We start from the raw sequence: 27,715 nt of genomic DNA on the forward strand, positions 1-27,715 counted from the left end.
TCTTTTGGCTCGCCGTAGAACGTAATTCCGTCATCTGCTCGACGTTGACATCCAGGAAACGGATCGAACATGGAGTCTGGAGAGAGAAGGAGAAGAAGTGGTGTGAAAACACACAAAAAAGGTTAGTTTACATTGAAGACTTTGTTTTTTTTATATACCATAATAAGACTTTGACAATATGTTAAACGTCCGATGAACGTCGGAGAACATTTTGCTATGTGACGTAGCTTTTTGTGTGCTATAAATGCTAATTTGTAGTTTAGAGGTGTAGAGCACACATTAAACATCATATCAACGTTTTAACAGTGTTGTTGTTGTTGTTGTTGTTGTAGCGGGTGGGAAGCAAGTCAAAGCCCTGGCTGCTGAAGAAGAAGCAAGAAGGTGTGTGTGTGTGTGTGTGTGTGTGTGTGTGTGTGTGTGTGTGTGTGTGTGTGTGTGTGTGTGTGTGTGTGTGTGACAACAAAGAATAGAATATTTCCACTTTCATCCACATGTCATTCCTCATGTTCACAGATGTAAACATTAATACATGCATCAGGTTTAAATGTTTGTGTTCTGTTTCAGGAGAGAGGTAGTGAAGGAGAAGTTAATGAAGAAACTGGAGCTTGAGAAAAGAGCATTGAAAATCGTGGAGCGTCTCCTGGAGGACAGTGTGTCTGAAGACTTCCTGACTGACTGTGTATGTGTGATGCTAGTTCGACTACATCAAGTGGATGCTGGCTTTTCTTGTAGTTGTTGTTTGCTAAATATTTTTAATCTCCTTCACAGGCAAAGTACATTAGTCCTCTTCATTACAAGGATGCTATAGAGGAGAGATCCATCGCAAAAGTGTGTGGATATCCCATATGTTCAAATACGCTCGGCAAGGTAGGAGCCTATATCTGTCTTCACAGTGTTGTACAATATGTTTACTTTATCTGATGTCATCTGTGTCCCTAAGAGTCACTGCTGTTGTTTATTTTCTAGATCCCGAATCAAAAGTATAAAATCTCCACAAAGACCAACAAGGTTTACGACATAACGGAGCGCAAAGTAAGTGTTGAAATGTGTGGAGTAGAAACATTTTATTCATTCATGAACTTGTTTGCTGTTAAAGAGATTGTCCAAATAGATCCTACTTTGCTTTGTTCTTTTCTGATCAGTGTTTTTGTAGTAACTTCTGCTACAAAGCCTCCAAAGAGTTTGAGCTACAGATATCCAACACACCCCTCTGGGTCCGGCAGCATGAGAGGTACGTGTGCTGGCGTCGTCTTTGTTCTCACTTCCAACTTGTTGTTGAATATGAACCTTTTCTACATACTTATCCTGTGCGTTTACTCTCTTTCTCCCTGTCAGTCTTCCAGAAATTAAACTGATAAAGAAAGGAGATAGGTATGAGTTTTAAATACCAAATCAGATGTGTTTGATTCTGTTAACTAATTTATTACAAAAACACAAAGTCACTTTAATCCATTTTCATCTAGAGGAAGCTCCGGTGAGGAGGTGCTGCTTTCCGAGAGGCGTGTTGAAGAAAGGGACATCGAGGATCCGCTGGCGACACTTTCTGAGAATCCCGATGGCTCTCTGCGGCAGAACCTCAGTGACAATGAACGCAGCGACGATGAACAGGAGCAGGAGTTTGTCTCAAGTGTGGTGTCCCAGCAGGGACCCAGGGTGCACTGGGGCAATCTTCCAAAACGTACTGATGAAGAAAGTGAAGATGAACAAAGGACGATGCAGAGAACGATTCAAGAGTCGCCTTCATGTGAAACAGGAGTTGAAATGGATGCTGGAAAACAGCGATTGTCATTAAATACTGAATCAAAGCGGGAGCTGGTGTCAGAGGAGGAACGCAGCCTGGAAGAGGCTACATGTGAGCTTCATAAGTGCACCTTATCTGAGACAGTCAGTCAAACTGACCGCTGCCCTGACTCATCACACACACCGGTAAACAACACTTCTTCAACACTGACCGACTCGAATCCGAACAGCGACGTCACAGAATTGACCAGCCTGAACATCACGCTGGTGGGAATGAGCAAAAGAGGAGCAGCGGGGCTACGGGTGTTACTCAAGAACCACGCCGCTGGAGACGGATCCGGTTCCATCGGGATGAATCTCCTCAAGCGGCTGGAGGCGACGTTAAAGGACTGGAGAACCGACGCCACCGTGACTTTTCTTTGTGGCTCTGGTGATTCGTTAAGTTCTCCTTCCAGTGATGCTAGAGAAGAAGAAGAGGAGGAGCTGGATGAAGATGACCTCGATGATGAGGAGAGCGCTGAGGACACAAAGATTGTTTCGAAGCTGCCGGAGAGACCGTCTGCCGTGGCTCCAGATTTTGACAGGCTGCGGAAGGAGGCCCAACAGATGGAGCTGAGAGTCAGGGAGTTTTATAAGGGGCCCTGCATTCTGCCTGAGGAGGCAGAGGAGCAGCCTGCACAGAATGTGAGTAGAGGAAGAGTTTGACTAAAACTTAAACAGATGAGTACAAAAATAAGATTTGGACAGGAGGAAGCTTTTATGTCCTTTGCTTGTTTGTTCCCCCACCAGATGATGGTCCACGATCAGAGCTCCAAGGACCCGGTTCTGCCCCTTGTCCACTGTCATTCTCAGCATCTCATCCAGAAACGGATCACCGTGGAGAAACTCACCAGCTGGTGTGTTTATTTTTGGCTATATTTACTTTTTTGAATGTATAAATTTATTTAATCCTCATTGCTGATAAAATATAATATAAACCCACTAATCTTCTGTTTTCAATAATCAGCTCAGTAAAACAGGTGTTATGTGTGTTTTTCTTAAATATAACACAACTACTATGTCAAAATGATTCAGGCTTAGTACTTTGTAGAGACCCTCTTACTGCAACAACCTGCTGCAAATATGATGTGTAGTTGGGCATTAACCGTTGGTATCATTCTTAAAGAATGCAGTTTGACCTGATTATTATGGGGTTTGAATAATGAGATAGTAGTTGTCATTAAAAGCGGCATTTTATGTTGAATATGGGAAAAAAATTGATTGATTGACCTCTAAAAACTGTACTTGTATGACTTTCTTTCCAAAAATGACTTTACAATTACTACTATTCACATTCACAAAATCTTCAACAACAATAATTTCATTGTTGTCTTGTATTCATCTTGTCTCCATTCTTTTATCTCTGTTTTGCAAAGCCTCGGAAACATTGTTGGTCCTCTGCGTCTCACCATCAGTGACATCTCCACTGACCTGAACAACCTGGTCAGGACATTCAGGTCAGGGCGGCACACGACCACACTCCTCTCTCATACAAACACACGACTTCTCTTTTTGGTCTAATCTCTTCAGGATGATTACTGAAATAATTCACAGAAACTCTGTTTAATGTGTTGAAGATGTGGGATGGGATGTTATGGTTCAGCTCAAAAACAATTAGAGGTGGAGTCCTGCAGCTTTGGTGCTTGAATGAATGTGACTTTTCCCTTCTTTATGATTACAATTAGTATTATTATAATAATCATTGTTATTATTAACTAAGATAAAGAAAATTATTTCATAGTTTGTTCCTTGCATGCAATTGTTCTACAATATTCCCAGATAAGTTGAAATATTACTTTATAATCAGTAGACTTTTCTTAAAATGTGGTGAGCTGTGGCGCCCCCTACAGGTAGACATCAAACATGGCAACAACCGGATTTTATTGACTGGACCATTTCCACAAATAAATGTGAGGTTGATGACCTTAAGTCAAAATGTCTGCTGCTGAATAAACTAAAATACTCATTGCACTTATTACACACCTATTGTTTTAGGTGTTTTTGCAAATTTACACAGTGAAAACTTCTTTTTTCACTGTACTATCAAAAACAACGTCTTGAACGTGTGGCTTTTTGATTCTTGTCAGTTTTTTGCTGTTTAGATGGGAAAAAAAACAGAGCAAAAACTGTTTTTGCATCCAAACAGAATTACGAAGAATTCTAATTTGACCAAAAGTTCACATTATAACAGTTGGCATGAATCTCAGCTGGAAAAAAGCAGAGTAGAGAGACATGCCAATATGATCAAATAGAAAGAGACACAAACAGTTCTATTTGAGTTAAATAAAATTAATAATCAAACCCTGATCCAAAGTAAAAAAAAACCAAAACCTTCCTTTCACCCTGTAGGTTCTGCTCCAGAGTTCTACATTTTGAACAAATGTATTTTTTTTATAATCAGATCATTTCAGCAGCGTAGAAACACATAAATGGATTCCCCGTCCAGCAGCAGTCATTGTTAGATACAGTGTTTAATTGAAATAAATCTCTCAAACTCGTACCAGGATTGAACATTTCCTGCAATACACATGCTCTGCATTCCCATTGGCTGCTCAGAATGTTTTTCACCAGAGCGCCATTAAATCACTGTGTGGTAAGTAACACCTCCACAGTCCTGCTTCCAGGAATTCTCTTTCTGCTGCCGGGGGCCCGGCCTGACAAGAGGCTTAAACCAAAGTGTACACACAGCGCTGTCACCGGAGCATACATCACTGCACTATTGTTGCTGCTGTTTGTGGTGGTTGGTCCAACCTTGCGCAGGTTTTGTTTTCCCTGTCTACTTATCGGTGGAATCAGGTGATTATTGACACCTCCAGAGGGAAAGCAGCTCCTACACGGAGAAATGTGTGTGTTCTTTGTTTAAAAATGTCCATCCTAAACTGGTTTTTCTTCTCGCCTCCTGCAGATTTACCAACAAGAACATCATCCACAAAACCCCAGAGTGGATGCTCATCGGCATCGTGCTTCTCCATGTGTAAGTTTACCATGTCTGTGTGTGAGTGTGCTACATCAGGGATGAGAGAGGAACTTAAAGGAGCAGTTCACTCAAAAAAAAAAAAAAAAAAAAGGATGGGAAGTCAGATGAAGGTTCTCAGTTTACAAAATTCAGGAAATTCACAGCATCACATCGGAAGGCATTGTCCAAAACAGAAACACAAATCAGTGTTTCTGTTCTCCATCATCCCCGACGTGTAAATATGATCTTTACATCCTTTGGACGTGACGTCTTTCTGTACAAGCTGCATGTATAACGACTTTACATTTAAAACAAGTCTTCTTCCGACTTTCCATCAGCAGTGGTAAATAGTTAATAAATTAAAATCTTTGGTGAACAGTTGTCTGTCTTTGGAAATCCTCCCTGGGTTCATGCAATTGTTGGTGTGTGACATCATCAGCTGTGACCTCAAAATGTCAGGATGAACAAAGTGGTAAATAAAGCAGAGATTAACTGCAATTTACAAACTGTTATACACAGAATTTTTAAGATCTAAGATAAGTTCATAGAAAAATGGAAATAAAATTTTCGTCATGCAAACAAGATGATGCATTTTTTGAGATTTCTGATGCTCTTAATCAAAAAAAAAAAAAACTTTCTCAACTGTTACTCAGATTCAGATTAAATCTGTTTCCTGTGCCATATGGTGTGTGCGTGTGCGTGTGCGTGTGTGTGTGTGTGTGTGTGTGTTGTGTGTGTTTTGTTGGCAGTTCATGGACAGTTCCGTGCTGCTCCCGTCTGAGTACACACTAAACGCCTCATGGCTTTATCTCCAACTGATTGCTCGTCTCCAGATCCGCGACACAGGGCAGAGGGCACACACAAGCACCGCAGTAGGCATTACAGTTAAACACACACACACACACTCACACACACGGTGCAGTTCCTCTGTATACATCCAAGCTAAATGAGTACTTTAAATCGCCCCTGGCTGGGAAAACTTTCATCCGATGCCTGACCGACTGTGATTTATGACCCTGTCGGTGACCCCAGGTCAGTTTGCATCCATATCCCAACGTCCATTGTGAGCTCTCTTAACGCTAACAAAAGAATACAGTAAGTGTTGTGCTGCTCAAGGAGCAGCAGTAACACAAATCTGTACCGCCCGTGACCGATCTCTCCAACATAAAGAATACGAGGTTGTGAATGAGGAAGTCTGAATAGTTAGTAATACTTTTGGGAGATAGAAAAGTCTCAGGGGAATTAAAAATAGATTATTCATAATTATCTCCTACCTGTGTGTTGTTCCCATGAAACATATATATGTATAATAAATTGTGGACTCTTAACATCCACCACCCGTTTATGGGCTGCTTTTCAAAAACCGTTAATCTGAACCACGACTTTTTTGAATGAAAACATGGATCTATAAAGGATTTTAATGCTATCTACTTTATAATTTTTTTTTTTTTTAAATGCACCGCTTTGTTTGTTTTCAAATTTCTTATGTAGTGTGTGTGTCCTGTATGAAAACTACAGTAGAACTCCTATTCATTCACTTAGTGTTTAGTCAAAGATGACAAAACTAACTTGAAGTCCTTCTTTAAATCATCAGCTGAAGGATCGAATCTCACTTTGTGTTCAAACCAGCGGGGGGGGGGTCACCTCCAGTGGGGGGTCACCTCCAGCGGGGGTCACCTCCTGCAGGCTGGTGGGACCAACAAGCTGCTCTGACCAGATTCAGCCACTGCTGACAGATAAACATCCATAAATATAACTTTTGAGATTCTATTGACCTGGTTAATGATGGAGCCTCTACGTAAACACGTCTTCCCACTGGCGGTCTATGATTTCATTAGTTCCCATCTAAATTCCAGCTCCTCCGTCCCTCCATCATGAATAATTTGGTGTCCTGTCTTATCTGTCGGCTGCATGGCAGCTGCGGAGCTAGTCTGGCCTCTATTGTTCAGGTCAGCTGAATAATGGATGCCCCCACCCCTCAGCAACACTAGATCCCGGGGTGAACCGGAGCTTAACCAGCAGTGCACCTCCACACAGGTAGAGGATGGAGGGGGCTGGGGGCTTTGGGAGGTAATAGAGACCACAACAACTACCCTTCATGTCCAGCTCTTGATTCGACCAACAAAGCAGAAAAACTTTCATTTAAATCCAGATCAGAGTTCAGTAACAACAGATTTTCATCCTGACAGTTAACTCAAACCAGACAAGTCGAGCTAACCTAAACCTAAACTGACTTTGCTTTATAGAGCCACATTAATTCAAACTAGAATAAACCTTTCTTATCGGACATGTCAGGTTTATGGAACATGGCCGTGTTTTACTTCCCCGTGTAATTCAAAGCTGTTTTTTTTTTTTTTTTCTCTTTCGGAGCAACATGAACCCCGGGTCAGAATCCAACACCAGGTTGAGGCGCGTCACGTGACGGAAAGCGTAGAAGAAAAACGAACGACTTTACTCTGTCGAGGATGCGACCTTTAATAAATCACTGTTGAAGTGCGTCCTTGTATAAAATCACTTTAACAAGCGTATAAACGCTTCATTTGTCGTTTTGGTGTCTGGGGTGTTTACAGCAATCTGGAACAACGACACCAGTGTGTGTGTGATTGTGTGTGTGATTGTGTGTGTCCTTTGTGTTCCAGGTTGTCGGAGGTGTCTCCGCTGGTTCAGGAAGCCTTGGAGACGCCGGGATCGGAGGAATATCTGAACACACTCATGGAGGAGCTCGGCCTCCGGGTGCAGGACCTCCTGACGCTCATCCGGGTGTTTAAAACCACATCACACTGACACACACACACACACACACACACACACACACACACAACCATACATGGCTGCACAAACACTTGACACACACTCAGGATCTGGGACTGAATAAATACATTTGTATGTTGGTTTTTATTCATGAATAAAGTTTGAAGGTTGTTGCAACAACTTCCAAAAAACAAACGTGCCCTTTGTGTGTTTATGTGGATTGACTTACACAGTTAAGATTGTGTCACACTGGTATTATATATGCACACAATCTGTGGTGAGATACGTGCAAATCAGATCCTTGAAGCCGGAGGGGAAGGATAAATAAATCACACCCAGCTTTTCCCAGTGAAAACGCCATGTGGTCACGCAGGTTATTGCTGCCATCATAAAAAAGACTTTCTTTCTCCTGACTTCCTTCACATGGATGTTTATGGTGTCATAATGTCATTTGTTATATGGGTATGTTAGCGGAGCGTGTGTGAAAATATTTGGTTTTGACCAGGTGGCGCACGCAACAAAACGTTTTTCTATTTAATAGAGGAGATATAAGTTTAAGCTGTCACTGCAGATTGGGGACGTGATTGATGGCCTGTTGGGTTCAACGGAGCTTCTTGTTTTTCACAACGATCAGGTGAACCAAGAAAGTGTGAAGTTTTTGTTGATAACATCTTTTAAAATATGTCTGATTTAATCAAGGCTGAGACATCTAAAATTCTAAAACTAATTATAACTGAAAAGAAAGGACTTCCCTGGAGGTTAATATTTAATCCCCTGCTGTATAAGAGAGGGGGGAAAAAATAGAACTGAAAAGGATTTCACAGTTTTTGAAACCATAATAAACATTCAAACTGAGAAGCCAAGTCATGCTTTTTAATGTCAAGGTGTAAAAACACTTGATAAATAAATTATTTCCATAAAATTATCCAAGGCTAAATAAGATAAGAACCAACAGGGGGGAAATGCCGATGCAATAGTGAACCGGATCAGACATTATGCTACATTATGGTGCACTATGTCACTCTGAATCATCGAGCCATCATTTGAGTCCGTGCTGCGTCTCCTTGTGTCTCCGCAGGTCCACCTTCCTCTGGAACCCCTTCCCGCAAAGATCGCAGCCGAAAGGCTTGAATCCTGTGTGTTTCCTGCTGTGCGTGATGAGGTTGGAGCTCTGACTGAAGGCCTTCCCGCACACCTGGCACTTGTGCGGCTTCTCTCCTGCAGCAGTTATGAGGAAACCACACATGTTGGAAACGTCAGCGTGGAGCCGTTTTACGCGCGTTGCGCACGTGGTTCTATTGGTTTTAATCGATCGTTTTCACTTTGGATTTTCTCACCTGTGTGGATGAAAGTGTGTTTTTTCATGTCTGATTTTTGGTGGAACCTTTTCCCGCAATACTGACACGGGTAAGGGCGAGTGTCCGAGTGGATGAGCAGGTGCGTGGACAGCGTGGAGGAGCGTTTGAAGCTTTTGCCGCAGATTTTACAGCTGAAGCTCCTCTCCTGTGAAACAGAAAGTGTTAAAGAGGAAGGAAGCCATCGATAAAAAAGATTCGATCCGATCGAATCGGGGCCTACCTGTGAGTGCACTGCTCTGTGCTGGTCCAGGCTCACTGCGTGTCCGAAGGTTTTCCCGCAGATCCCGCACTCGAAAGGTCGCGTCCCGCTGTGAGACCGCCGGACGTGGACCTCCAAGCCGTGAGGGGTGGAGAACACCTTTTGGGGAAAAATAGACAAATTTAATTTGCATTTCGTTATCAGTCTCAAAAATGAGTAAACAAATCGGATCCAGATATCCATAAATGTCTCTTTACAAATTGATTATAAGTTTGTAAGGAAACATGACGTCATTAAACAGCTTCGACTCACCTTGTAACATTTGATGCACTTATAAGATCCATTTGACTCCAGATTCGAGCAGATGAAGTCGCTTTCGGACTTGATTTCCGCGCCGCGGGGGGGCTGCTTCGCATCCAGGTAGAGCTCGTCTCCGTCCCGCATCCTGCACATCTGGTGGGCCCTTGAAGAATAGTCCTGGTAGCATTCAGCCACGGGGCCCCCATGTGCGTAAAACGTCTCGGTGCCGCTGTCCTCTGCGCTGTAGATGCCGACGGGTGACCGAGGCTCCCTGTGGCCCTGGAGTTGGTGGTGATATGACCCCTGAACCAGGTGCCTCAGCTCAGAGCCGGAGTATGCTGTCCAGGAGTAAGGGAAGAGCGGGAATTTGAAGTGGTGACCATCTTCAGCTGGTGTGGGACATTTCTCCGAATCTGTGAATTGATATTTAAAGAGAGAGCTTTAAAACTACATGATGATTACAACGGGCCATGATGACAATGACGTGCGTAATCGTCATTTTATCTGGATAGAAATGCTAAAATTACTGAACAAAAAGATTGCGTTTTATGTTTTATGTTTTTGTGATGATTAACAATAACTTTAATATCGTTTTTTTTATCACGGATTGCAAGTCAAATAAAGTAAGACTCGAATAAAAACGCGCTGCGTCTTTGTTGTCCTTCTTAACAACCAATCAGTATTAAAACTGATGAACATGTTCAGAAGATATTACGCACAGAATGAGGTCAATAGATTAATTTAACCTGTTGAAATCTAACTTTTAAAGTACAGATTGTAGTTTTTGGACTTATTTGACAACTTCGGAACGCAACTTGTAGGGAAAAAAAAGGTTTGGATGGAACTGACCCGGTGAGGAGGAGGGAGAAGGGGGACGCCAGAAATCACAATCGGACGATCGGTCGCACACGCTGCCCCCGCAGCTCAGCGGGGAGCCGGAGGACAGCGAGCCCGGGGACAACACCCGGGACCCGTCGGACAGTCTGTCAGCGCCGGCGCGCACATCCACCTGCGGCTCCAAGTTGGACTCATTCTCCGCCCCGGACTTACTCTCTATAAGAGGGATGGAACAGATGTGCAACTGGTCTGTCAGGGGGCCTGGATAAATAAATTTGCTTTTATTATAATTAGTAATATGAATGTGGGTAAAGATCATGGGTGTAAACTAGTTTTATACGCGTAAATCAATGATTCTGTGCGTTATTTCCCTCACCTGCGCACACATGAGCCAGAATAACGTCCAGTCTGCTGTAGTCATCGTCCAGGCTCCGGGGCTGGTGGTAGCTGTGGGCCCTTTTGCTCTTCACCAGGAACGATCTCGGCATGTTTTCAGTCGTGCTGCCTCTGAAATCGTCCACTTCACTTCAGTCCTCTCCACGCAGCTCTCACTTTATCTCCGGACAGATTGGAAGACTATTGGTCGACAAGTGACACTGCGTTGGGATTTTTGGCACCCTATTACGCATGTGCACAGTGGACGTATCGTTTACCAGGTGTCGCTTGGCAGGTGGCCAAAAGCGGGTGCCCCCCCCCCCCCCAAGAGGACCCCGATGTGGGATTGGAAAGGGTGTATTGTATGACTTTTATGGTATAGCCTTAGATTATTTTAAAGGAAATGTAGATATCACCAGTCCAGCTCCAGCCGAGGTTTTAACTTTTCTTATCTAAATGGAGGGTGATGTTAATGACTGACAGGTCCGAATGGATACTGACAACAAAAATCTATTTATAAACTTAGAGAAATAAGATTATGTATCAAATATTGCGGGTTTTTGAGGAGGGGGGAAAAAGACGCGTTTTCATATTTTAGGAATCATATAGGAAGGAAGTAAAATAGTTCAGACTGTGATTGGAATTGTCTTTGTCAGTGATTGAGATTTAAATGACAGGATTCAGAATAAAAATAAAAATTATGGAACAAAATTGAACATTTTGGATTCTCATTGAACTGATGACCCCCCCCCCCAAAAAAAAAAACCCCAAACAAACAAAAAAACAAAAAACGGGCTTAAAACGATATAATTCGATTGTGAGGAGACCTAAACTGAGTGCGTTTGATGGGTGAATGCAGGAGACAGCAGCCTGTGATGGATAACGACCTATTTGTTTGGCTGCTTGTAAAGTGATCCTGTTAATGAGACGTGCGCCACCGCTCTGCGCAACAGCCTGCTGGTGGGGAGCCCAAGTATCCCTTTACAGTTACACTGCTTCAGCTTACCTTGACTTCAGCCTTATTGATTTACATCATTTAAAAGTATCCAACTAAAAGAAATGCTAAATAAGTGTCCAGTTGAATTTTATAAAGAGATTTAATTTAATTTAAAAAAAAATTCTCGGGAAATAAAGTTAGAAATCTGTCAGGCGCAAATCCGTTTGGCGTGGATTTGTTCACTGTTCACAAGGTCGGACTAAAGCAAAGCGGTATCGATTTCTGCATCGATGTGGGAACCGAGGTTGTTTGATGCAGCTGCAAGTTAGAAAACCTGCAAGCAGAGCGCAGATAGCCGCGCCATAAAGCTGAAACACATGTCCCATACTCACACTGACGCAGCAGGTTCACCCCCAGCGCAAGAGGACAAAAAAAACCCCCACATCGTCTTGAACTCTGGTCCGCGTTGATTGTGTGTGTGAACATTTCAGTCACACAAGCTGCAAAACTGACACACCACCACAAAACCCTCTGCTCGACAAACACACGTCTCACACCTTTTTCTCTCTAAATCCCCCCTCCCGCCTTCACTCACATATTTTCACTGTTTTGTTTAGTGTTGATTTTTTTTACAAGCAAAAAAAGACAGTGATTCGTTTTGTTTCATGCAAAATTAGATCATTTAAGTATTTATGTTCCATTCTTACTAGTCTTTATTTGCACAATATACATTTTAGTTGCTGAAAAGGACAAAAAAAAAGGATAAAATGTGAAAACGTATGAATGAACATTCACCTTTCATCAGTGGAAATGCTTTCTTGTTCAGTCTGAATAAAGACAAAAATATTAATCATAAGAAAAACAAGGCAAAAATCAGAGTTTAATCAACTGAAGCATGTTTGATTGACACATCACAAAATATTTCCATGTTGATTTTTTTTTTTATATTAAAATCAAGCAGCCTGATTTGAACAAAATGCTGAAGTGAGAGAAGAAGAAGGAGAAGGAGGACAGGGCCGATTCAACGGCGTTGAAACAACGTTCACTGCTTCAGACAGGAAACCGACTCAGTCGAGAAGACACCGCCGGTGTTGCCACAGCCTCCTCTTCTGCCTCTCTGTGGCCTCCCATCACCGCCACCCCCCCACCCCCCAAGCCTTGATTTTGACTCCCTTAGTTGTACCAAAAGAATATGATTGTAACAGATGCCCGGTTACTAAAAGGAGGTAAGAGGAAGAACGGCATATACTTCTACAGAAGTGAGTGATCTGTTGTGTCGAAGGTCAGGGTTAAATGCAGACTTTGAGGTTAGAATGTTTTCAACTTCGACATCCGTTTGGACCTCATTTAGAGCTCCTAGTGTTTTAACACACACGAGGCCTAATATTTTACACCACATGTATGTGAACAACCCCCCCCCCCATAGATCTACCCCCTTATTGAGATCTGCTAAAAGCAAAACTTTTTCAGTGGAGGAAATTAAGACTAAGAAATGTGATCAAAACCGTCCAATCAGTGACCTGGCCCCTAAACCTCTGTTCTTTAGCAATGCCAGGCTAGTGTGCTAATAAATGCTAACACCAGCTTCTATGAACTAAAGATCTCAGCAGGCTGAATAAGAACTGATGTTAATTATTATAAATTTGTGAATTCAGAATTTCATTTCAGTGAAATCATGCGTTCCATCATATTTCACTGCTGACACGGTCTCGACCGCCAGCGTCGACTCCCAAAGTGAAAACAAAAACGATTTTGTACTTGACGATTCTTTTGAAAGCATCTGGAGTGTGTTTAAAAGTCATTTAGCTCACTTTTTGTCCAGTTTCATGGTTGCAGTGGATTGGAGCCTTGATGGTTTTGTTGTGGCTAAACTGACTCTCACTGGTTCGCGTTTCTATTTGGTTCCTTGTGCTCAGCGTGAGAATTCATCTTTGCACCTCCACTCGAAGGTGGCATCAATGCAAACCACATCACGCTATCTCATCCCCTCACATTTTCCTTTGGCTCCACAACTCTAACCACAGTGTGACAACCCCCTCCCTCTTTCTATTATGCTGCTAAGCCCCCCCAGCTACAATCTGATTCCTGCTCTTTTCCTTAACCTCAGTACTGTACAGGAGGAACTGTCTAAATCTCATCAAACTGTGGCCCCACATGCAGCCAACAGTGAGGGACCAAGTGTGAACACAAAGCATGATTTACTAGACGCTGCCAACCGCAAGAACGTCTTTCTTTCACACACAGAGTCCACAAATGTTTGTTTGTTTTTTTTGCTCTACTCTCATTTTAAAACTTGATGTCTTATAGCAATAATCCAGCCTCCATTTTTATTACTGGAAACAGATTTATGTTAATGGTTCATACGTCAAGATGTGTAATTTGTTGCAATCCTGTATTACTGAATTATGCTGTAGCCCACATGTGTCAAACTCAAGGCCCTGGGGGCCAAATTTGGCCCGCCTCATCCTTTTATGTGGCCCATGAAAGCATAAAAGGTCAGAGTGTCTAAACATGCATAGGTCAAAAGTGTCAAACTACATTTCCCACAATGCAGTTATTAAGCCCATTTTAACTTTGACAAACCCATTTTGAACGGTTAATATCCTGACTTGTGTTTGATGTTATTTTTCTTTATTCCTTTAAATATTTTGATCCTTGATTGATGGAGTTCAGTGGGTTTCATAACCTGACAAATTAGAAGGATTTATTTTATAACAGAGAAACAAGCAAATATATTTTTTCTGTACAACTGTAATGTTTGTAACTTGAATGAGTAATAAATTCAGAGTTATTTAACATTAAGGAGTAGTTACATTTATTTTACATTTATTTTACATTATTTTGAGTTACATTTATTTACATTTACAAATTAACATCTGGCCCTTTGAGGACAGCTCATATGCTGATGTGGCCCTCAGTGAAAATGACTTCGTCTCCCCTATTGTAGCGTAAAGAGCCCCAAACCTTCGCCCATCGGAATGTCTTAAATAAATAAATAAATAAATAAATAAATAAATAAATAAATAAATAAATAAATAAATAAATAAATAAATAAATAAATAAATAAATAAATAAATAAATAAATAAAAGCCCTGAACAGGAAACACTGAACAGCTACTGGGATTTATGTTTTAAACACTCAACAAATCACTGCCCTCATCCATCACTGTGATCAGAAACTCCCTTGTTTGCACTCGGCCCGTTTCTGGTTGTAAATTTACCCCCAAACACTGAGAATCCCATCGGGAGCTTTAGTGCATGGATGTGAAGAGAACTGCTCAGCGCTTCCTGGTTATTGTGTCTCTATGCATGTACATGCAGTCAGGCAGCCATTTAAATGGTCAAAGGTCAGCAGTTCAAGATTAAATAAGCCTGTGTTTAATGTGTGTGCATGCACTTATGTATTTATTTATTCTTTTGGTTGCATTTTATTCTACTTTCATTTGAATATTTTTTTAATGAGTGGAAAATGTGTATATTTTTTTTAAATAAATGTGACTTTATAGGAAACAAACAAAAATGCACTGGTTTCTTTCAGCTCATGCTTTTGTGAAAAATATTTTTTCATATAGAAAACACCGCTCCTTTCTGGATTTTTCTGGACAAATACTGATTGCATGCGAGTGGATGAAGTTTCAGGCTGGGTTTGCAGATAGAAACTTTCTCAACACTTAACTTTGCTGTTCCCAAAATATCCTGTCTGGAAGACAGGAAACCTCAGCTCAGTTTATGAAAATTTGTTTTTTTTGATCATGTTTCCCTGTTGCTTAAAATTAAAGACCTCTCCTTTAATTTCTTTGAAATGAGTTTTGACCTTTGACTTCTTCTAAGTTTTGAAGCTTGTGACCGTTTGGTCCATCCACCACACCCTCCACTCCCAGTGTGAACCCTTATTAACCGCTGACCACTGCTACCACGGACAGTTGTAGTTTTACATTGTGAAATCACTTCTTTAGAAAGTGAGGTTGAATATCTGCAGCAAAAGCTGCTCACAAGTGACTTCAACTTGTTTTACCTTGCGCAGAATCTGTACCGAGAGAGTGAAAGAACTCTCCAACAAAAAAGCAGAAGATCCTCGTTCCTTATTTCAGCGATGATGACCTTAACAGATTACCAGCGAAATGCATGATCATCTTTTGACATGTGAATCATTTCACATGTTCATAGTTCACATGTTCACAGTTCAGTTGTAGTATTTCAGATAATGAAATGCAGCATAGTTCTCCTAAAATTATTCCCAAGCTATAAAATTGGTGTACGTTTTTTTCACTTCATTGTATCTCAGATTCTTTATTTCAGTAACCTGCAAAAGCATAGACTAAACAGATAAACAAAAACAAGCAATAACTTTACCTACTTACTGTTACTAACAGTAACAACCAGATTCTGCTGTAAATATCCGTATTCTGGATCTGGGATTTTTGATCAAAATATGTATTTGGTTGGAGATCAATGTGGTTTGTATAACAGAATGTTATAGAAAGTGTTCCAGACCTGGTACTGCCAACATGTCGATGAAATACTGCAGAGTTAAAATCATTCAATTGATGTGGTGCATGAATAAATGGCAAGAGGTTATATTAAGGTTTATATAAATTATGCATCATTGGAAAATCATGTTTTTATAAATTATTGTTGAGTAACACGTCTTTCAAAATATTAGCAGATTTCCAGACCCAGTGAATTAATTAAGTGGCATTGCTTACTTTGCAGATGTCATCACTGAGCATTACAAAGTGTGTGCTCTTTGCATGCAGTGGTACAATAATTGAGCTCTCTGAGTTCTTTAGCAGTTATAATTTCCTCCATAGAAATAAAATGTGAACAGCTAATTCCACACCACTTGGTTTTTTAATTAGCATTATTATATTAAAGCAATTTGTTAAGTTAATCATTGTCTCAACTACAGGATCTATTGAAGTACAGATGAATAATCCTCCAGTGTCTGGCTCACTGATGCCCCCTGTTGGCGAAAGTGTCGTGTCCTCCTCCGGGGCAGCAGGGGGCGCTCTTACTTTCGAGATATTGCGCTGTGACGTCACAAGCTTAGGTTTCCGCTGACGACAGACGCTTCATCTGGTCTAGAGTTAAGAGGCGTATAACTACCCAAAAATGGTGAGTTAAATCTTTTTAAGTGATCAAATTCGGATACAGAATGTACGAAAATATGGAATCGATGATAGGACGGCGTTTCCGGCGGTGTGAGAGTCAGATGTTCGTGGATGTTTGCGGCTTTCGTTCGCTCCGTACCGGTGAGCTGCTGAGCTCCAGCGTGGCGTTTCAATGGCTGATGAAACTTCAGCAGACCTACTTTAGAGGAAACCTACCGAGCGTTTAATAACCGAATAAGAAATCGGCGTGACATCGACAGCACCTCCAGACAGCTGACATTTATTTTTTGTGTGTCAAATGTTGGTTAAAGCTAGCATGGCGGTGCCAAACTAGTAACATGCTAAACTAGCTAGCAGGCTAACATCCTAACTCTACTCGCAGGGTTTCGTCAAAGTGGTGAAGAACAAGGCCTACTTCAAGAGATACGAGGTCAAATTCAGAAGGAGAAGAGGTAAGACTACAATTATGACACTTAGCATGCGCTGTTAAGCTAGGCTAATGATGCTACTGTATGCATTTAGTTATTACACTTCTTAAAACACAGCTGTTAAAATTATCCATCTGTCAACTTCACAGAGGGGAAAACGGACTTCTACGCCCGGAAGCGTCTGGTCGTGCAGGACAAGAACAAGTACAACACCCCCAAGTACCGGATGATCGTCAGGTTTTCCAACAGGGATGTGTGCTGCCAGGTCAGTGACTGGGAGAGGAAGTCAATCTGATGTAACGTGTTGTAAGAGACACACAGCAACGTTCTGTCTGATTTTCCAGATTGCCTATGCAAAGATTGAGGGAGACCACATTGTGTGTGCTGCTTACTCCCATGAACTCCCCAAATACGGCATCACGGTCGGCCTCACTAACTACGCTGCTGCCTACTGCACCGGGCTGCTGCTGGCTCGCAGGGTAAGAAATCACACATTTGCATGCATCAGTTAAATTAGACAGAAATATCAGTTTTCAGAAGTGATTTGAAATATTGCTGTGCGTTAGAATCAGAACGCTTGTCATTCTGTGCATGCTGGAGCAGATCTTCCTTCTCCTTTGCTTAGCTGCTGCACAAGTTTGGCATGGACCAGGTGTATGAGGGCCAGGTGGAGGTGACAGGAGATGACTTCAATGTGGAGAGCATTGACGGACAGCCCGGTGCCTTCACGTGTTACTTGGATGCAGGTCTGGCCAGAACCACCACAGGGAACAAGGTGTTCGGAGTCCTGAAGGGAGCAGTCGATGGGGGGCTGTCCATCCCTCACAGGTCTGTGAGAGTGTCACCCACTGGTTATTGATAATATTGGTTATTCATTCATTTATTTCTAGTTTGTCTTTGCTTCTTGATGATGATATTAATCACGCTGAGCAGAATGTAGTTGGTCCTTCATTTGCATTAGCTGATGCTTACTGTCCTTTTCAAGACGGGGCTGAAAGAAGCAAGATGAACCAGGGTGCACAACTGTCCGTCTATAATAACATATGTTAAATAAAACAGATGTTTAAGAATATGTCCTTTAAGAAATGGAAGCTGGTGTAAGAAGTTTAATGTTTTGAAATGTTGGATAACTGGATTATTGTATCTTCTACTTGTTTCTAGTCTAAAACGCTTCCCGGGTTACGATGCAGAGAGTAAAGAGTTCAACGCCGAGGTGCATCGGAGACACATCATGGGCATGAACGTAGCCGACTACATGTCCTACCTGATGGAGGAGGACGAGGACGCCTACAAGAAACAGTTCTCTCGCTTCATCAAGAATGGAGTCACGCCAGACACGGTGAGAACGCCGGGATGTTTGTGACCCTCCGAGGCTTACCTGGTCGTGGTTTTTCATTGCATCGATATGCAAAGGTTGACTTTATGTTAAACTTGTGTCAAATCAAGCAATAAAATAAGACCACAGATTTTTTTTTTCTTAGAGTTAGATGATTATTCGTTCATGCTGCCTTTTTTAATCTGTCATATATTCGTCACTCTGCTGCAGCTTGTTCTGGAGGACAATGATTGTCTATAACCACTTTTTAATATCCGATTGGTGAGGTGTAAAAAAAAAAATCCACAGTTAATGTCTTAGTGATTCTTTCATGCAAGCTTCCTTTATCACAGTTTTTATACACTGAGATGACTCTACAAGAAAAAGTCAAATGTTTATGATGGTTTTGTTGGTTTTGCTTTTTGATGATGATGCAAAGCACGCTGAGCAAAATGTAGTTGGTCCTTCATTTGCATTGGCTGATGCTTACTGTCCTTTTCAAGACGGGGCTGAGAGAAGCAAGAAGAGATGTTGTGCACAGACTGAGATGGCTGGATGTGGCACAATAACATGTTGATTTCTGACGTTTTCAGGTAGAAGAGATGTACAAAAAAGCACACGCCACCATCAGAGCAAACCCCATACACGAAAAGAAACCCAAGAAAGACGTCAAGAAGAAGAGGTGAGAACTTCGGTTCAACAAGTGGCTCATTTATTCTTGTGACATGACACAAATTCAATCGTTATTTCGGGTTCTTGAGTTTAATCTTGATATTTTAACAATAAAGGAACCCACATTTTACAGGATTGACCATCCTGGTGCCGAGTAGGCACTGGGATGCTGCACTGAATGTTAATGGAGCTGTTGTCACTTCTTTTCCGGACAGATGGAATCGCGCCAAATTATCTCTGGCACAGAGGAAGGACCGCGTCGCTCAGAAGAAAGCCAGTTTCTTACGAGCGCAAGAACAAGAAGAAGGCGACGGTTAGCGGAACGGTTCAGTCCTCTGCTGCCACGACGCATTACAAATAAATTTATTCCAAAATCAAGCTGTAGTCCCAGTCAGCATTAATCTCATTTACTTTTCACATGGTGAGCTTAACTCATGATCGTCACAGAAGTGGTATGGAATATAATTGTGCAAAGTCATGCTGGTGTGTTCAGCAAGCATACAATTTTTACATTTTATAAAATTCAAACAGCAGCATTGACCGTGAGCTTGATGTTTTTACTGGTCGCTTTCCGAAATGCATCCCAACAAGTCAGGATGTTGACTCCGCCAGAGTAACTACACAACAGCAAAGTGTGGAAGGGTTCCTGGAAAAACACTTCAAAAGTTACAAGATTGGATGAAAAGAGCTTCACTGGTGGTAAACATTCAGATGACATCTATGGCACTGAGACAAAATTAGAGCAATATGTGGAAACGTTTAAAAAAATTCTGAACAATACAGGTAAATAATCTCAAAACTACATGAACAGCTCATGGATACAGCATTAATGTGGATAACAAACAGCAGATTGAAGTACGCTGACAAAGTATTTGACCTCTGGAGTACTGACGGTGATCAGTCTACTTGGAAGCTTAAATGAACATGCAGCTAAGTGACAGAAAAAGCAAATGAGCACATTTTAAAATCCCATCGTTATTGATAAATGCTTCGATCTTTGATGTTCTATATTTCCTCACCGGAAAGGGTTGGATGGTGGTTTCCTTCATGCAAACCACAGAAAACATTGGACTGATTTTTGCGCATCTCAAGTTGTCTACAATTTAACTTAAGGGAACTTCAGCACAGGCTGGAGTTTTTACAATTACAACTGTCAAGTATTCATCCGAGAAGATTTAAGACTAGATTTGGACTCCTTGTACATATAAACTCACACACTTGATGCTCATCCATCTGGAGGAGGAAGTCTACAGATGCACCTGAGTGAAATCTGATAAGAAATGTACCTTTTTATTTGGGCCAAGTAATAAAATCATTGTCTAAACAGACTAAGGAGTATTCATCAAACAAACACGTGTCTGTAGAGCATCACCAGCCTCACCTCTCAAAAGCTACGCTCCCTGATAAACAATATGAATAGTGCAAATTTAAAACATCTCAACAAACTGCTGTAATGAACCTTGCCTGTAAGATTATGTAGGAAAAACAGCAGTTTGGTCTCTCAGCTGTTTAGACTAACAAAATCATAATGAACCATTTTCAATGTTTAATTTCAATAATTTCAACTTTATTAATTCAGAGCACTTGGGCTAGTGTTCCCAAAACCAGAACCAAAACTTCTCCCCAGTCCAACGTTTCATGAATGCTGTGAGTCGATAAAAATATTACTTTATTTTCACTTCATTAAATTTGATAAATTTCTAAATGACAGCATCTCTTGTGCTCGGCTCCGTGTGAGGACACAACTGCTGAACTTTTAGGATGGATGCTCTCCTGGTCACGAGTCCTTGGTGTGTGAGATCTGTCTCCACAGCAGAGCCTTCAGGTTGTTGAGAATCAGCGAGTGCTCCATGTTCATCTGTCCAGCGTTACCCCTCAGAGCCATACAGGCGTACAGCTGCTTCTCCAGCTCCTCTCTCATCCCCGATGGCGCCCCACGCAGGAGGTAGTCCTTCAGCGCGCCGCACGCCTTCGCCAAGTTGGGCTGAACGGGCTCCTCCCTGCAACGCTTTTCCGCCACGTCGCACGACGTCCGGCAGTCCACCCCGTACACGCAGTCAGCGTCCGTCTCGCACTTCAGCGTTCTCATGGCGCGCCGGAACTCGTCCTCGGGAACCACGGCTCGGTTGTTAGTGAGGCGGAGCTCGTGGCGATCCGTGTAACCGAAATGTGCCGCGGCGAGATCGCAGATCTGAAAGCTGCCGTAAGTGCCGTGGAAGATGTCCTCCACCAGCTCTAGCAGGCCCATGGAGATCTTGGCTTTGCGGGGCCATGAGGGGGTGAACCACTGGTCCATAGAGCGCTGCAAGCTACTGGGTACCCAGGATGCCATGGGCCAGGGGAGAGAAAAACCATACAGGGGCCCGTAAGGCACTCGCTCCGTCATGTACAGGTCCCCACAGTAGCCCAGGAGGCGAGGAGTGTGTCCTCGATCCTGCAGCAGAAGACCCAGCAGCACCTCCAGAAGACAAAATACAAGTCTGTCTCACCAAAACGTCTCAGGTAGTTGAAGTTATTTCATGTTTGCAGGCAAAAACAACATTTTATGCAACAGATAACTGGTCAGAAATGTTCATCTTCTCTCCCATTAGCTGGTGATGGTACCTCGTCCATCTGCAGGAGGGCCCATGTCGAGCGGGCTTCTGGCAGCGACACCCGTCCATCTTTGTTTCCATCGGCAACAGAGAGGATCTTGCCGACAAGGCTGGCGAGGTTCGCCTGCTCTCCAAGCTTCAACTGGTCCAAAAAGAAAAAAGGTACATGTAGAGGCAAGGGTTTACTTCCTGTGTTTTCACTTGGGGTGGTGGGTGTGACATTGTGTGTGTGTGTGTGTGTGTGTGTTGGCGCCTGAGATTGCCTGATTGATTGCCAGATGAATATCACTTGTGCAGATGGACGATGACTGGACTAGACTAAGATGGAAAATAGCCGTTACGTCTTTGCTTTGCGTTTCTTACTCTTTGCGTTTTGGATCTTTGCGGTCAACAGAAATATCGGCACCCCACTCTTTGTACCGAAGCGAAAAACAGAATCACAGCCAAGCACAGGTAATATTCATCAGGCAATCAATCAGGCACCAACACAACCACACACACACATGCCACACCCACTACCCCAAGTGAAAACACAGGTACATGCTTGCCTCTACATTTTTTATGGCTGACAAAAACACTTTTAAAATGTTTTTTAAAAAAACTAATTTTGACACTCGACGTGTCAGCGCCCCGCTCTCTCCTCTCAGTGACTAAATTTGGGTTTTGATAGTCACGTCAGTACAGAGGCTCAAAGTCAGACCTCAGACTAAAATATGTGGGTCCCTGTGAACCTCCGGAGACCTTTTACCTTGAGCTGATTGAAGACCATCTCTCTAAACTTCTCCACCGACGTGCCTCTGTTCGGCATGTCGAACACCGGGGCCTCTTTCCGGGGCTCCGGCTCCTCTCCCAGCTCGTAGTGCGTCACCTCGCCCAGTTTACAGCGGATGATCCCATCGTGGTCTCCCCAGCTTCCCGTGTAAACCTGACCAGCAAGAAACATTTATTTAACAAACAGAGAGGTGGCAGAAGCACAGCTTAAAAGGTTTAACAGGAAGTAAACGTTATTCCTCACCTGGTTATTGGGCAGAGTCGACAGACACCTACTCATGTAGAGCGTCTCTTTGTCACAAAGACTGCTGCAGGCCGAGCCGTCAATGATTCCCCTCCTGTATTTATCACACTTGGAAAACATGAAGAGGAATAGCATTTACAATTCTGCATTTTTCAAAATAAAAGTCCATTACACATCACTCAGAACATCATTAGAATGAACAACGCTGGGACTCACAATGGCATTCTTGCACTCGTGTCCTCTGCACAGCTCTGTGTAGGTGGAGTATTGCACATAGAGCACCCAGCTCCCCACCAGCACCGTCAGCCACGTCAGGAACAGGTACTTGACCCGAACAAAGGAGATCCGCGCCTAAGAAGGGTGAGCAAATCCTGAGTCAAATCCTTAAAGTGCTACTGGTTTATTATATGGGCAAAAGAGACCAAAAATACTTCAATCCAAGCAGGAAACTTGGGAGCACCCTCATCAAACCTGATCCCATCATGGGTTACCATAGTGAGCTCATGCGGGCATCCCATAACGCGACTAAGACTTCACAACTATTTGACTACATGATGTGACTTTAGTGGTTACTTTTTTCTGCAAGGAATGTCACCGTGCTCAGTGAAGATGAGGCGGTTTTTATTCTTTCTCTGATCACACAGCAGGAGCGGCTTCTGTTGTGTGTATTTTGGCAACATCGTAAAATTCCAAAACCTCATAAATATACACCCAGAGAAGCAGGGTCTGACCCTTTTTTTATCTGTGATGTGATCATTTTACTCGGTAAACAGCTCAAATCAGAACAGACGACCTTCATGTTTTGTGTCTATGGCAAAAAATTACTGTCGTGAATTCAGATTGTTTTGCATTTTAAAGAATTTCCGGAGGAAAATAGATCGTGTAAGTCTGGGGAAAAGCACAAGGAGTATGCAACTCAACTAAACAGCGTTATTAGACAGATTAGGGTCTCAGACATGTGTGTAGGTGATGCATGCACATGACACCCATCTGTTGGTGTTTCTAAGGAAATCTGCGACCACATGATAAAGAATCTGAGCAGCAAAAGATTTATCCTTCACTTGTTTCCTGTGTACAAACACTCATCGATTTGAATCACCAAAATATGCATATGTCTTTTCCACATTAAAATGCATTTTCATGATTCCCTGAAAAATTGCGGAAAATGTAAAAAAAAAAAAAAAATCTAAATCACCAAGTTTCCTGGAAACATTTTTTGCACAAACCACCAACAGACCAGCAAATAAACACAAGGACCCAGGTGGAATCATTACATCCTCTGTGGAGGTAAACATATCTTCAGACTAATTTATTCTTTCCTCTTATGTAAGCCACCATGATTGTTGGAATTCTGTTTGTAGAGGGAACTCGGCTCACTCCCTCTTCATGTCCCCGCTATTCAGATATGTGTTGTTGTGACGCTTTGACAAACATGGTGTTCACGTTCGGCGTCTGCCGTAGTGTCAAACATTCTCAAATTTGTGGTAATCGTTGCTTTGTTACTATTAGATATGATTCTGATTATTCAAATAAATACAGAAACATCAATATGCTGTATCATTTCATCAGAAGACATTACATATGGATATCTGAGGTAAAGGCAAAGTCTGAACACCCTCAAATCTGGCACCCGGATGGTGGAAGTGTTCTGGGTTTTAATGAAGGCTCGTAAACTTGCGTCCTGGAACAGCACTTTGTATTTACGTCCAAACCAGGCACCCACATCCTGAGGAGCCAATACATTTGGTGTGTAGCTACAAACCAGGTGGTCCCATAACAGGGCTTCTCTTTATATTTGTTATCAGGCACAGTCACATTATGAAGATGTGTCACTATTTGACCCAACTATAAAGGTACTGTCTGAGTAATGCTAACAGCAAAAATATCATCCCAGTAACATATTTGGCCAGATTGTCTCTCCAATTCCACTTACAAAATATTAACATAGGAAGTAAAAGAAACCCTAAAAAATGGAAATGAACAAAACACATACAATAAAACTATGGTCAAAGACTTTTCTCAGCCAAGAACAAAAGAAAAGAACCCTAAATAGTCTGGTTTAGACGTGCTAGGTTGTGTAATGCAGGGGTGTCAAACTCATTTTTACTGAGGGTCACATCAGCATAACGGCTGTCCTCAAAGGGCCAGATGGAACTTATAAGTGTAACTAAATGTAACTCAATGTAATGTTAAATAAATGTAACTACTCCTAATTGTTAAATAACTCTGAATTTATTACTCATTCAAGTTACAAACATTACAGTGACACAGAAAAAATGTTCGCTTGTTGCTCAGTTACATTTGTCAGGTTATGAAACCCACAAAACTCCATCAATCAAGGATCAAACTATCCAAGTGAATAGAGAATAATAACATTAAACACAAGTTAGGATATTAACTTCGTTCAAAACTTTTGTGTCAATGGTAAAATGGGGTTAATTACTGCATTGTGGGAAATGTAGTCTCGCTCAAAGCACCTAGCTGACCTTCCGCACTATAAGACGCACCTAAAAGCCTTTAATTTTCTCAAAAACCGACAGTGCGCCTTATAATCCAGTACGCTTTATAAGTGAAAAAGTTTTAAATAGACCATTCACTGAAGGTGCACCTTATTGATAAGATAATACCCTGACCTTTTATGCTCTTGCAGGCCACATAAAATGATGTGGCGGGCCACATTTGGCCCCCGGGCCTTGAGTTTGACACATGTACGCAATTAAAATGGCAATGAACAAAACACATACAACAAAATTGTGGCAAAAGACCACAAGAACAAAAGAAGAGAACCCGTGTTGGTTTGTGTAAGGTGTGGGATAGGAAATGCTTGTAAGTGATATACTATAAATATACACAACAATTGAAGCCACATGTTTAACCTGTAAAACTCCATTCCTGTCAGAAGTTTTGATGTTACCTGCACCAATGATTTAATGTAGTGGTGCGTTTGTGCTCCCTCAGACAACCAAGAATGCTTTTCCTCTTGCATGAACTCCTCTCTTTAATAAGGTGGTCTCTGGTGATCATGGTTCAATTTCTTTATCCAAGTAAAGGAAATGTGGATTTTTTGGTAGAAGATGACTGGGGGCAAAGGCTTTTTTCAAATGAAATGGGACTCATGCAGCACAGAGTCCGTCTCTGGTCCTGGATAATCATTCCTGGCATGGCTCACCAATTTCCCCTCACGTTATAGAAAACACACTCAGCAGCAGGCCTGCGCTTTGCGCTATGCCAACCAATCTGCAGACAATCCGCTTAATCTTCCACGGGCATTGACAACCAATTATTTCCAAACAACCTCGAACGCGTCATGACAGCCTGAGATGTTTACGTGTTTACGACCAGCTGTCACGCCATGAACTTGATTAATTAATGCCCTGTGGTTTCAAACGCGAATCATTAGCATTACTCAACAATGACTGAACAGCAACAATTACCTGGAAGTAGAAGGACTTTTTCACCCAGGCCCGTGGAAACAGACCCTTCGCCATCACAAAAATAGATCATTTCAATACGTGGATCTGGCAGTGGGAGGCCATCCAGAGTACACGGGGGGGAAAGGTTTGCCACATGTAACCAGTCGTTAAGCTTAGGAAGCCGGTAGGAATGACTCCCTATCACCCGAAATGCTGCCTCCCGATGGTCCGCTATCCCGGCCGGTCGTTTGTCTTCCCCGTGTCGGTCGTTCCGGTGTTGCACTTTGCCTGCGCCTCTGCTGTTTGCAGCAGCTGCTGGTTTTCAAGACACATACCTCAAGATGGGAAAATGTAGGTTCACTGCGCAGGCGCAGTGGTCGTGTCCTTACCTAAATTTTAACATTTTTAAACGGTGAACACAAAGAGTTTATAAGTTCTCAACTTCATGTCGAAATCCTGTTTCACAGTGGTTGTAACTGTGCGTTAATATGGAGTCGCTGTGTGGTTTGTCAGCACTAAAGTTATCGCCGGGCTAAGCTAGCAAACGTAGATTACATCAACTTCCGCTTTGACTTTCAAAATAAAAGTAACAGGATGGACGACTTCCGCTTTAAAACAAACATTTATTCAAGCTGCACTGGTTAAATTTGCTCTGCCCCTGTAGGTGCCTCTGAATAAATCCATCAATCTGGATAAATACGTCCGTTGCAAATGCAGTTATTTAGACAAAAAATATTGGAGTTGCTTCTATTTATTGTACACGTATGACAAAAGGCAGATAAAAATACAAATAACAAATTTCAATCAGTCAATTTCAAAGGGCATCACTTCAGCAGTTGGTTGTGTGGGCACAAATGTGTCAAACGTGAAAAGGTGTTAAGTAGTTTTTGAGCTATTATACCAAACGAAATCTATTATCCCTCATTTCATTCATTTAAAAAAAAAATTAAAACGACTTCTATTATCCCTTATTTAATTCATAATGATGAGATACGAGCAATGCTGTAGCTATGGCATCCAGTCAGGTTTATCAACCCCTGACAATAATAATGACGTTGGGGTGCATTTTTATAAAACTTTATTTACAAAAAAAAGTATACAAATACAAACTTGAACAAAAATAACAAAGAAAGTGAAGCAGCAATACAATTAACACAATTTTTTAAAATTCAAATGGAATGAAATTTGTTCTTTATTTCTTTTAGGGTTCCATGTTGTTAGGGTTCACCCATTTATCAAGTCATGCAGGGTGAAGATAGGGAACACAAATATTTGTGAATTTAAATTTTTTTACGAACTAATAACAGTACAGAGTTGAATTATTCCATTAATTATATTATAGTCATACAGTATCATGATTAAAATTTAAACACAACATTAGTACAAATCTTTTTATTTACAAAATTTTGCCTATCTGTCCAAAATACCAGTGTTTACAATGAAAGAACAAATGGACTACCGTGACAGTGTCTGAGATACAAGCACAACTAAAATAATTTAAAGGGACAGTAAAGTCAAAACGAACCAAGTCTGTATTTTAAGTACTTAATTAAACAAAAGGCTTGATTGCATTTTTATTTTTTTATGAGCAATGGGGACTTAAAAAAACAAAATTTATCATAAGTTACGGAACGCCCCATGACAGGGGAAGTGACGCACTTGTAGACATCACGGT

The 27,715-nt window shown here is 41.8% G+C and overlaps 4 protein-coding genes across 4 annotated transcripts; 2 read left to right on the forward strand and 2 right to left on the reverse strand.

The window, feature by feature from the left end:
* The first annotated feature begins 28 nt into the window (after positions 1-28).
* Positions 29-7,659, forward strand: rpap2 (RNA polymerase II associated protein 2). The gene is made up of 12 exons (XM_068340528.1): positions 29-121; positions 333-381; positions 565-679; positions 769-867; positions 967-1,032; positions 1,143-1,231; positions 1,336-1,371; positions 1,464-2,424; positions 2,530-2,636; positions 3,156-3,236; positions 4,685-4,753; positions 7,375-7,659. The coding sequence occupies exons 1-12, from the start codon at positions 70-72 to the stop codon at positions 7,517-7,519; spliced, it is 1,869 nt and encodes a 622-aa protein (XP_068196629.1). The 5' UTR covers positions 29-69; the 3' UTR covers positions 7,520-7,659.
* Positions 7,660-8,525: 866 nt separating this feature from the next.
* Positions 8,526-10,693, reverse strand: gfi1aa (growth factor independent 1A transcription repressor a). The gene is made up of 6 exons (XM_068341365.1): positions 10,557-10,693; positions 10,193-10,396; positions 9,356-9,756; positions 9,065-9,202; positions 8,824-8,989; positions 8,526-8,704 (listed from the first exon to the last, which is right to left on the reverse strand). The coding sequence occupies exons 1-6, from the start codon at positions 10,666-10,668 to the stop codon at positions 8,526-8,528; spliced, it is 1,200 nt and encodes a 399-aa protein (XP_068197466.1). The 5' UTR covers positions 10,669-10,693.
* A 5,822-nt stretch (positions 10,694-16,515) lies between these two features.
* Positions 16,516-19,396, forward strand: rpl5a (ribosomal protein L5a). The gene is made up of 8 exons (XM_068341033.1): positions 16,516-16,607; positions 16,986-17,055; positions 17,181-17,296; positions 17,376-17,510; positions 17,657-17,859; positions 18,193-18,370; positions 18,940-19,028; positions 19,234-19,396. The coding sequence occupies exons 1-8, from the start codon at positions 16,605-16,607 to the stop codon at positions 19,334-19,336; spliced, it is 897 nt and encodes a 298-aa protein (XP_068197134.1). The 5' UTR covers positions 16,516-16,604; the 3' UTR covers positions 19,337-19,396.
* A 152-nt stretch (positions 19,397-19,548) lies between these two features.
* On the reverse strand, positions 19,549-26,504 carry dipk1aa (divergent protein kinase domain 1Aa). The gene is made up of 6 exons (XM_068341032.1): positions 26,062-26,504; positions 22,844-22,978; positions 22,628-22,735; positions 22,361-22,537; positions 21,623-21,754; positions 19,549-21,476 (listed from the first exon to the last, which is right to left on the reverse strand). Exons 1-6 carry the CDS (start codon positions 26,113-26,115, stop codon positions 20,796-20,798), a joined length of 1,287 nt encoding a protein of 428 aa, XP_068197133.1. The 5' UTR covers positions 26,116-26,504; the 3' UTR covers positions 19,549-20,795.
* Positions 26,505-27,715: the final 1,211 nt, after the last annotated feature.

The sequence above is a fragment of the Antennarius striatus genome, chromosome 18 (genome assembly GCF_040054535.1).
Source record: "Antennarius striatus isolate MH-2024 chromosome 18, ASM4005453v1, whole genome shotgun sequence".
NCBI lineage: Eukaryota > Metazoa > Chordata > Actinopteri > Lophiiformes > Antennariidae > Antennarius > Antennarius striatus.

Bases quoted from the DNA above. Each gene is read 5' to 3' on its own strand.
- gfi1aa (XM_068341365.1), bottom strand. From the start codon at position 10,668: ATGCCGAGATCGTTCCTGGTGAAGAGCAAAAGGGCCCACAGCTACCAC. The intron at 9,757-10,192 runs GTCAGTTCCATC...ATCAATTCACAG, and splicing joins TTCTCCCTCCTCCTCACCGG to ATTCGGAGAAATGTCCCACA. The intron at 9,203-9,355 runs GTGAGTCGAAGC...TTTCCCCAAAAG, and splicing joins AGTGCATCAAATGTTACAAG to GTGTTCTCCACCCCTCACGG.
- dipk1aa (XM_068341032.1), bottom strand. From the start codon at position 26,115: ATGGCGAAGGGTCTGTTTCCACGGGCCTGGGTGAAAAAGTCCTTCTAC. The intron at 22,538-22,627 runs GTGAGGAATAAC...CTTGCTGGTCAG, and splicing joins CGACTCTGCCCAATAACCAG to GTTTACACGGGAAGCTGGGG. The intron at 21,477-21,622 runs GTACCATCACCA...TGTCTTCTGGAG, and splicing joins CCCTCCTGCAGATGGACGAG to GTGCTGCTGGGTCTTCTGCT.
- rpl5a (XM_068341033.1), top strand. The intron at 17,056-17,180 runs GTAAGACTACAA...TCAACTTCACAG, and splicing joins CAAATTCAGAAGGAGAAGAG to AGGGGAAAACGGACTTCTAC. The intron at 17,297-17,375 runs GTCAGTGACTGG...CTGATTTTCCAG, and splicing joins ACAGGGATGTGTGCTGCCAG to ATTGCCTATGCAAAGATTGA.
- rpap2 (XM_068340528.1), top strand. From the start codon at position 70: ATGGAGTCTGGAGAGAGAAGGAGAAGAAGTGGTGTGAAAACACACAAA. The intron at 680-768 runs GTATGTGTGATG...TCTCCTTCACAG, and splicing joins AAGACTTCCTGACTGACTGT to GCAAAGTACATTAGTCCTCT. The intron at 1,232-1,335 runs GTACGTGTGCTG...TCTCCCTGTCAG, and splicing joins TGGGTCCGGCAGCATGAGAG to TCTTCCAGAAATTAAACTGA.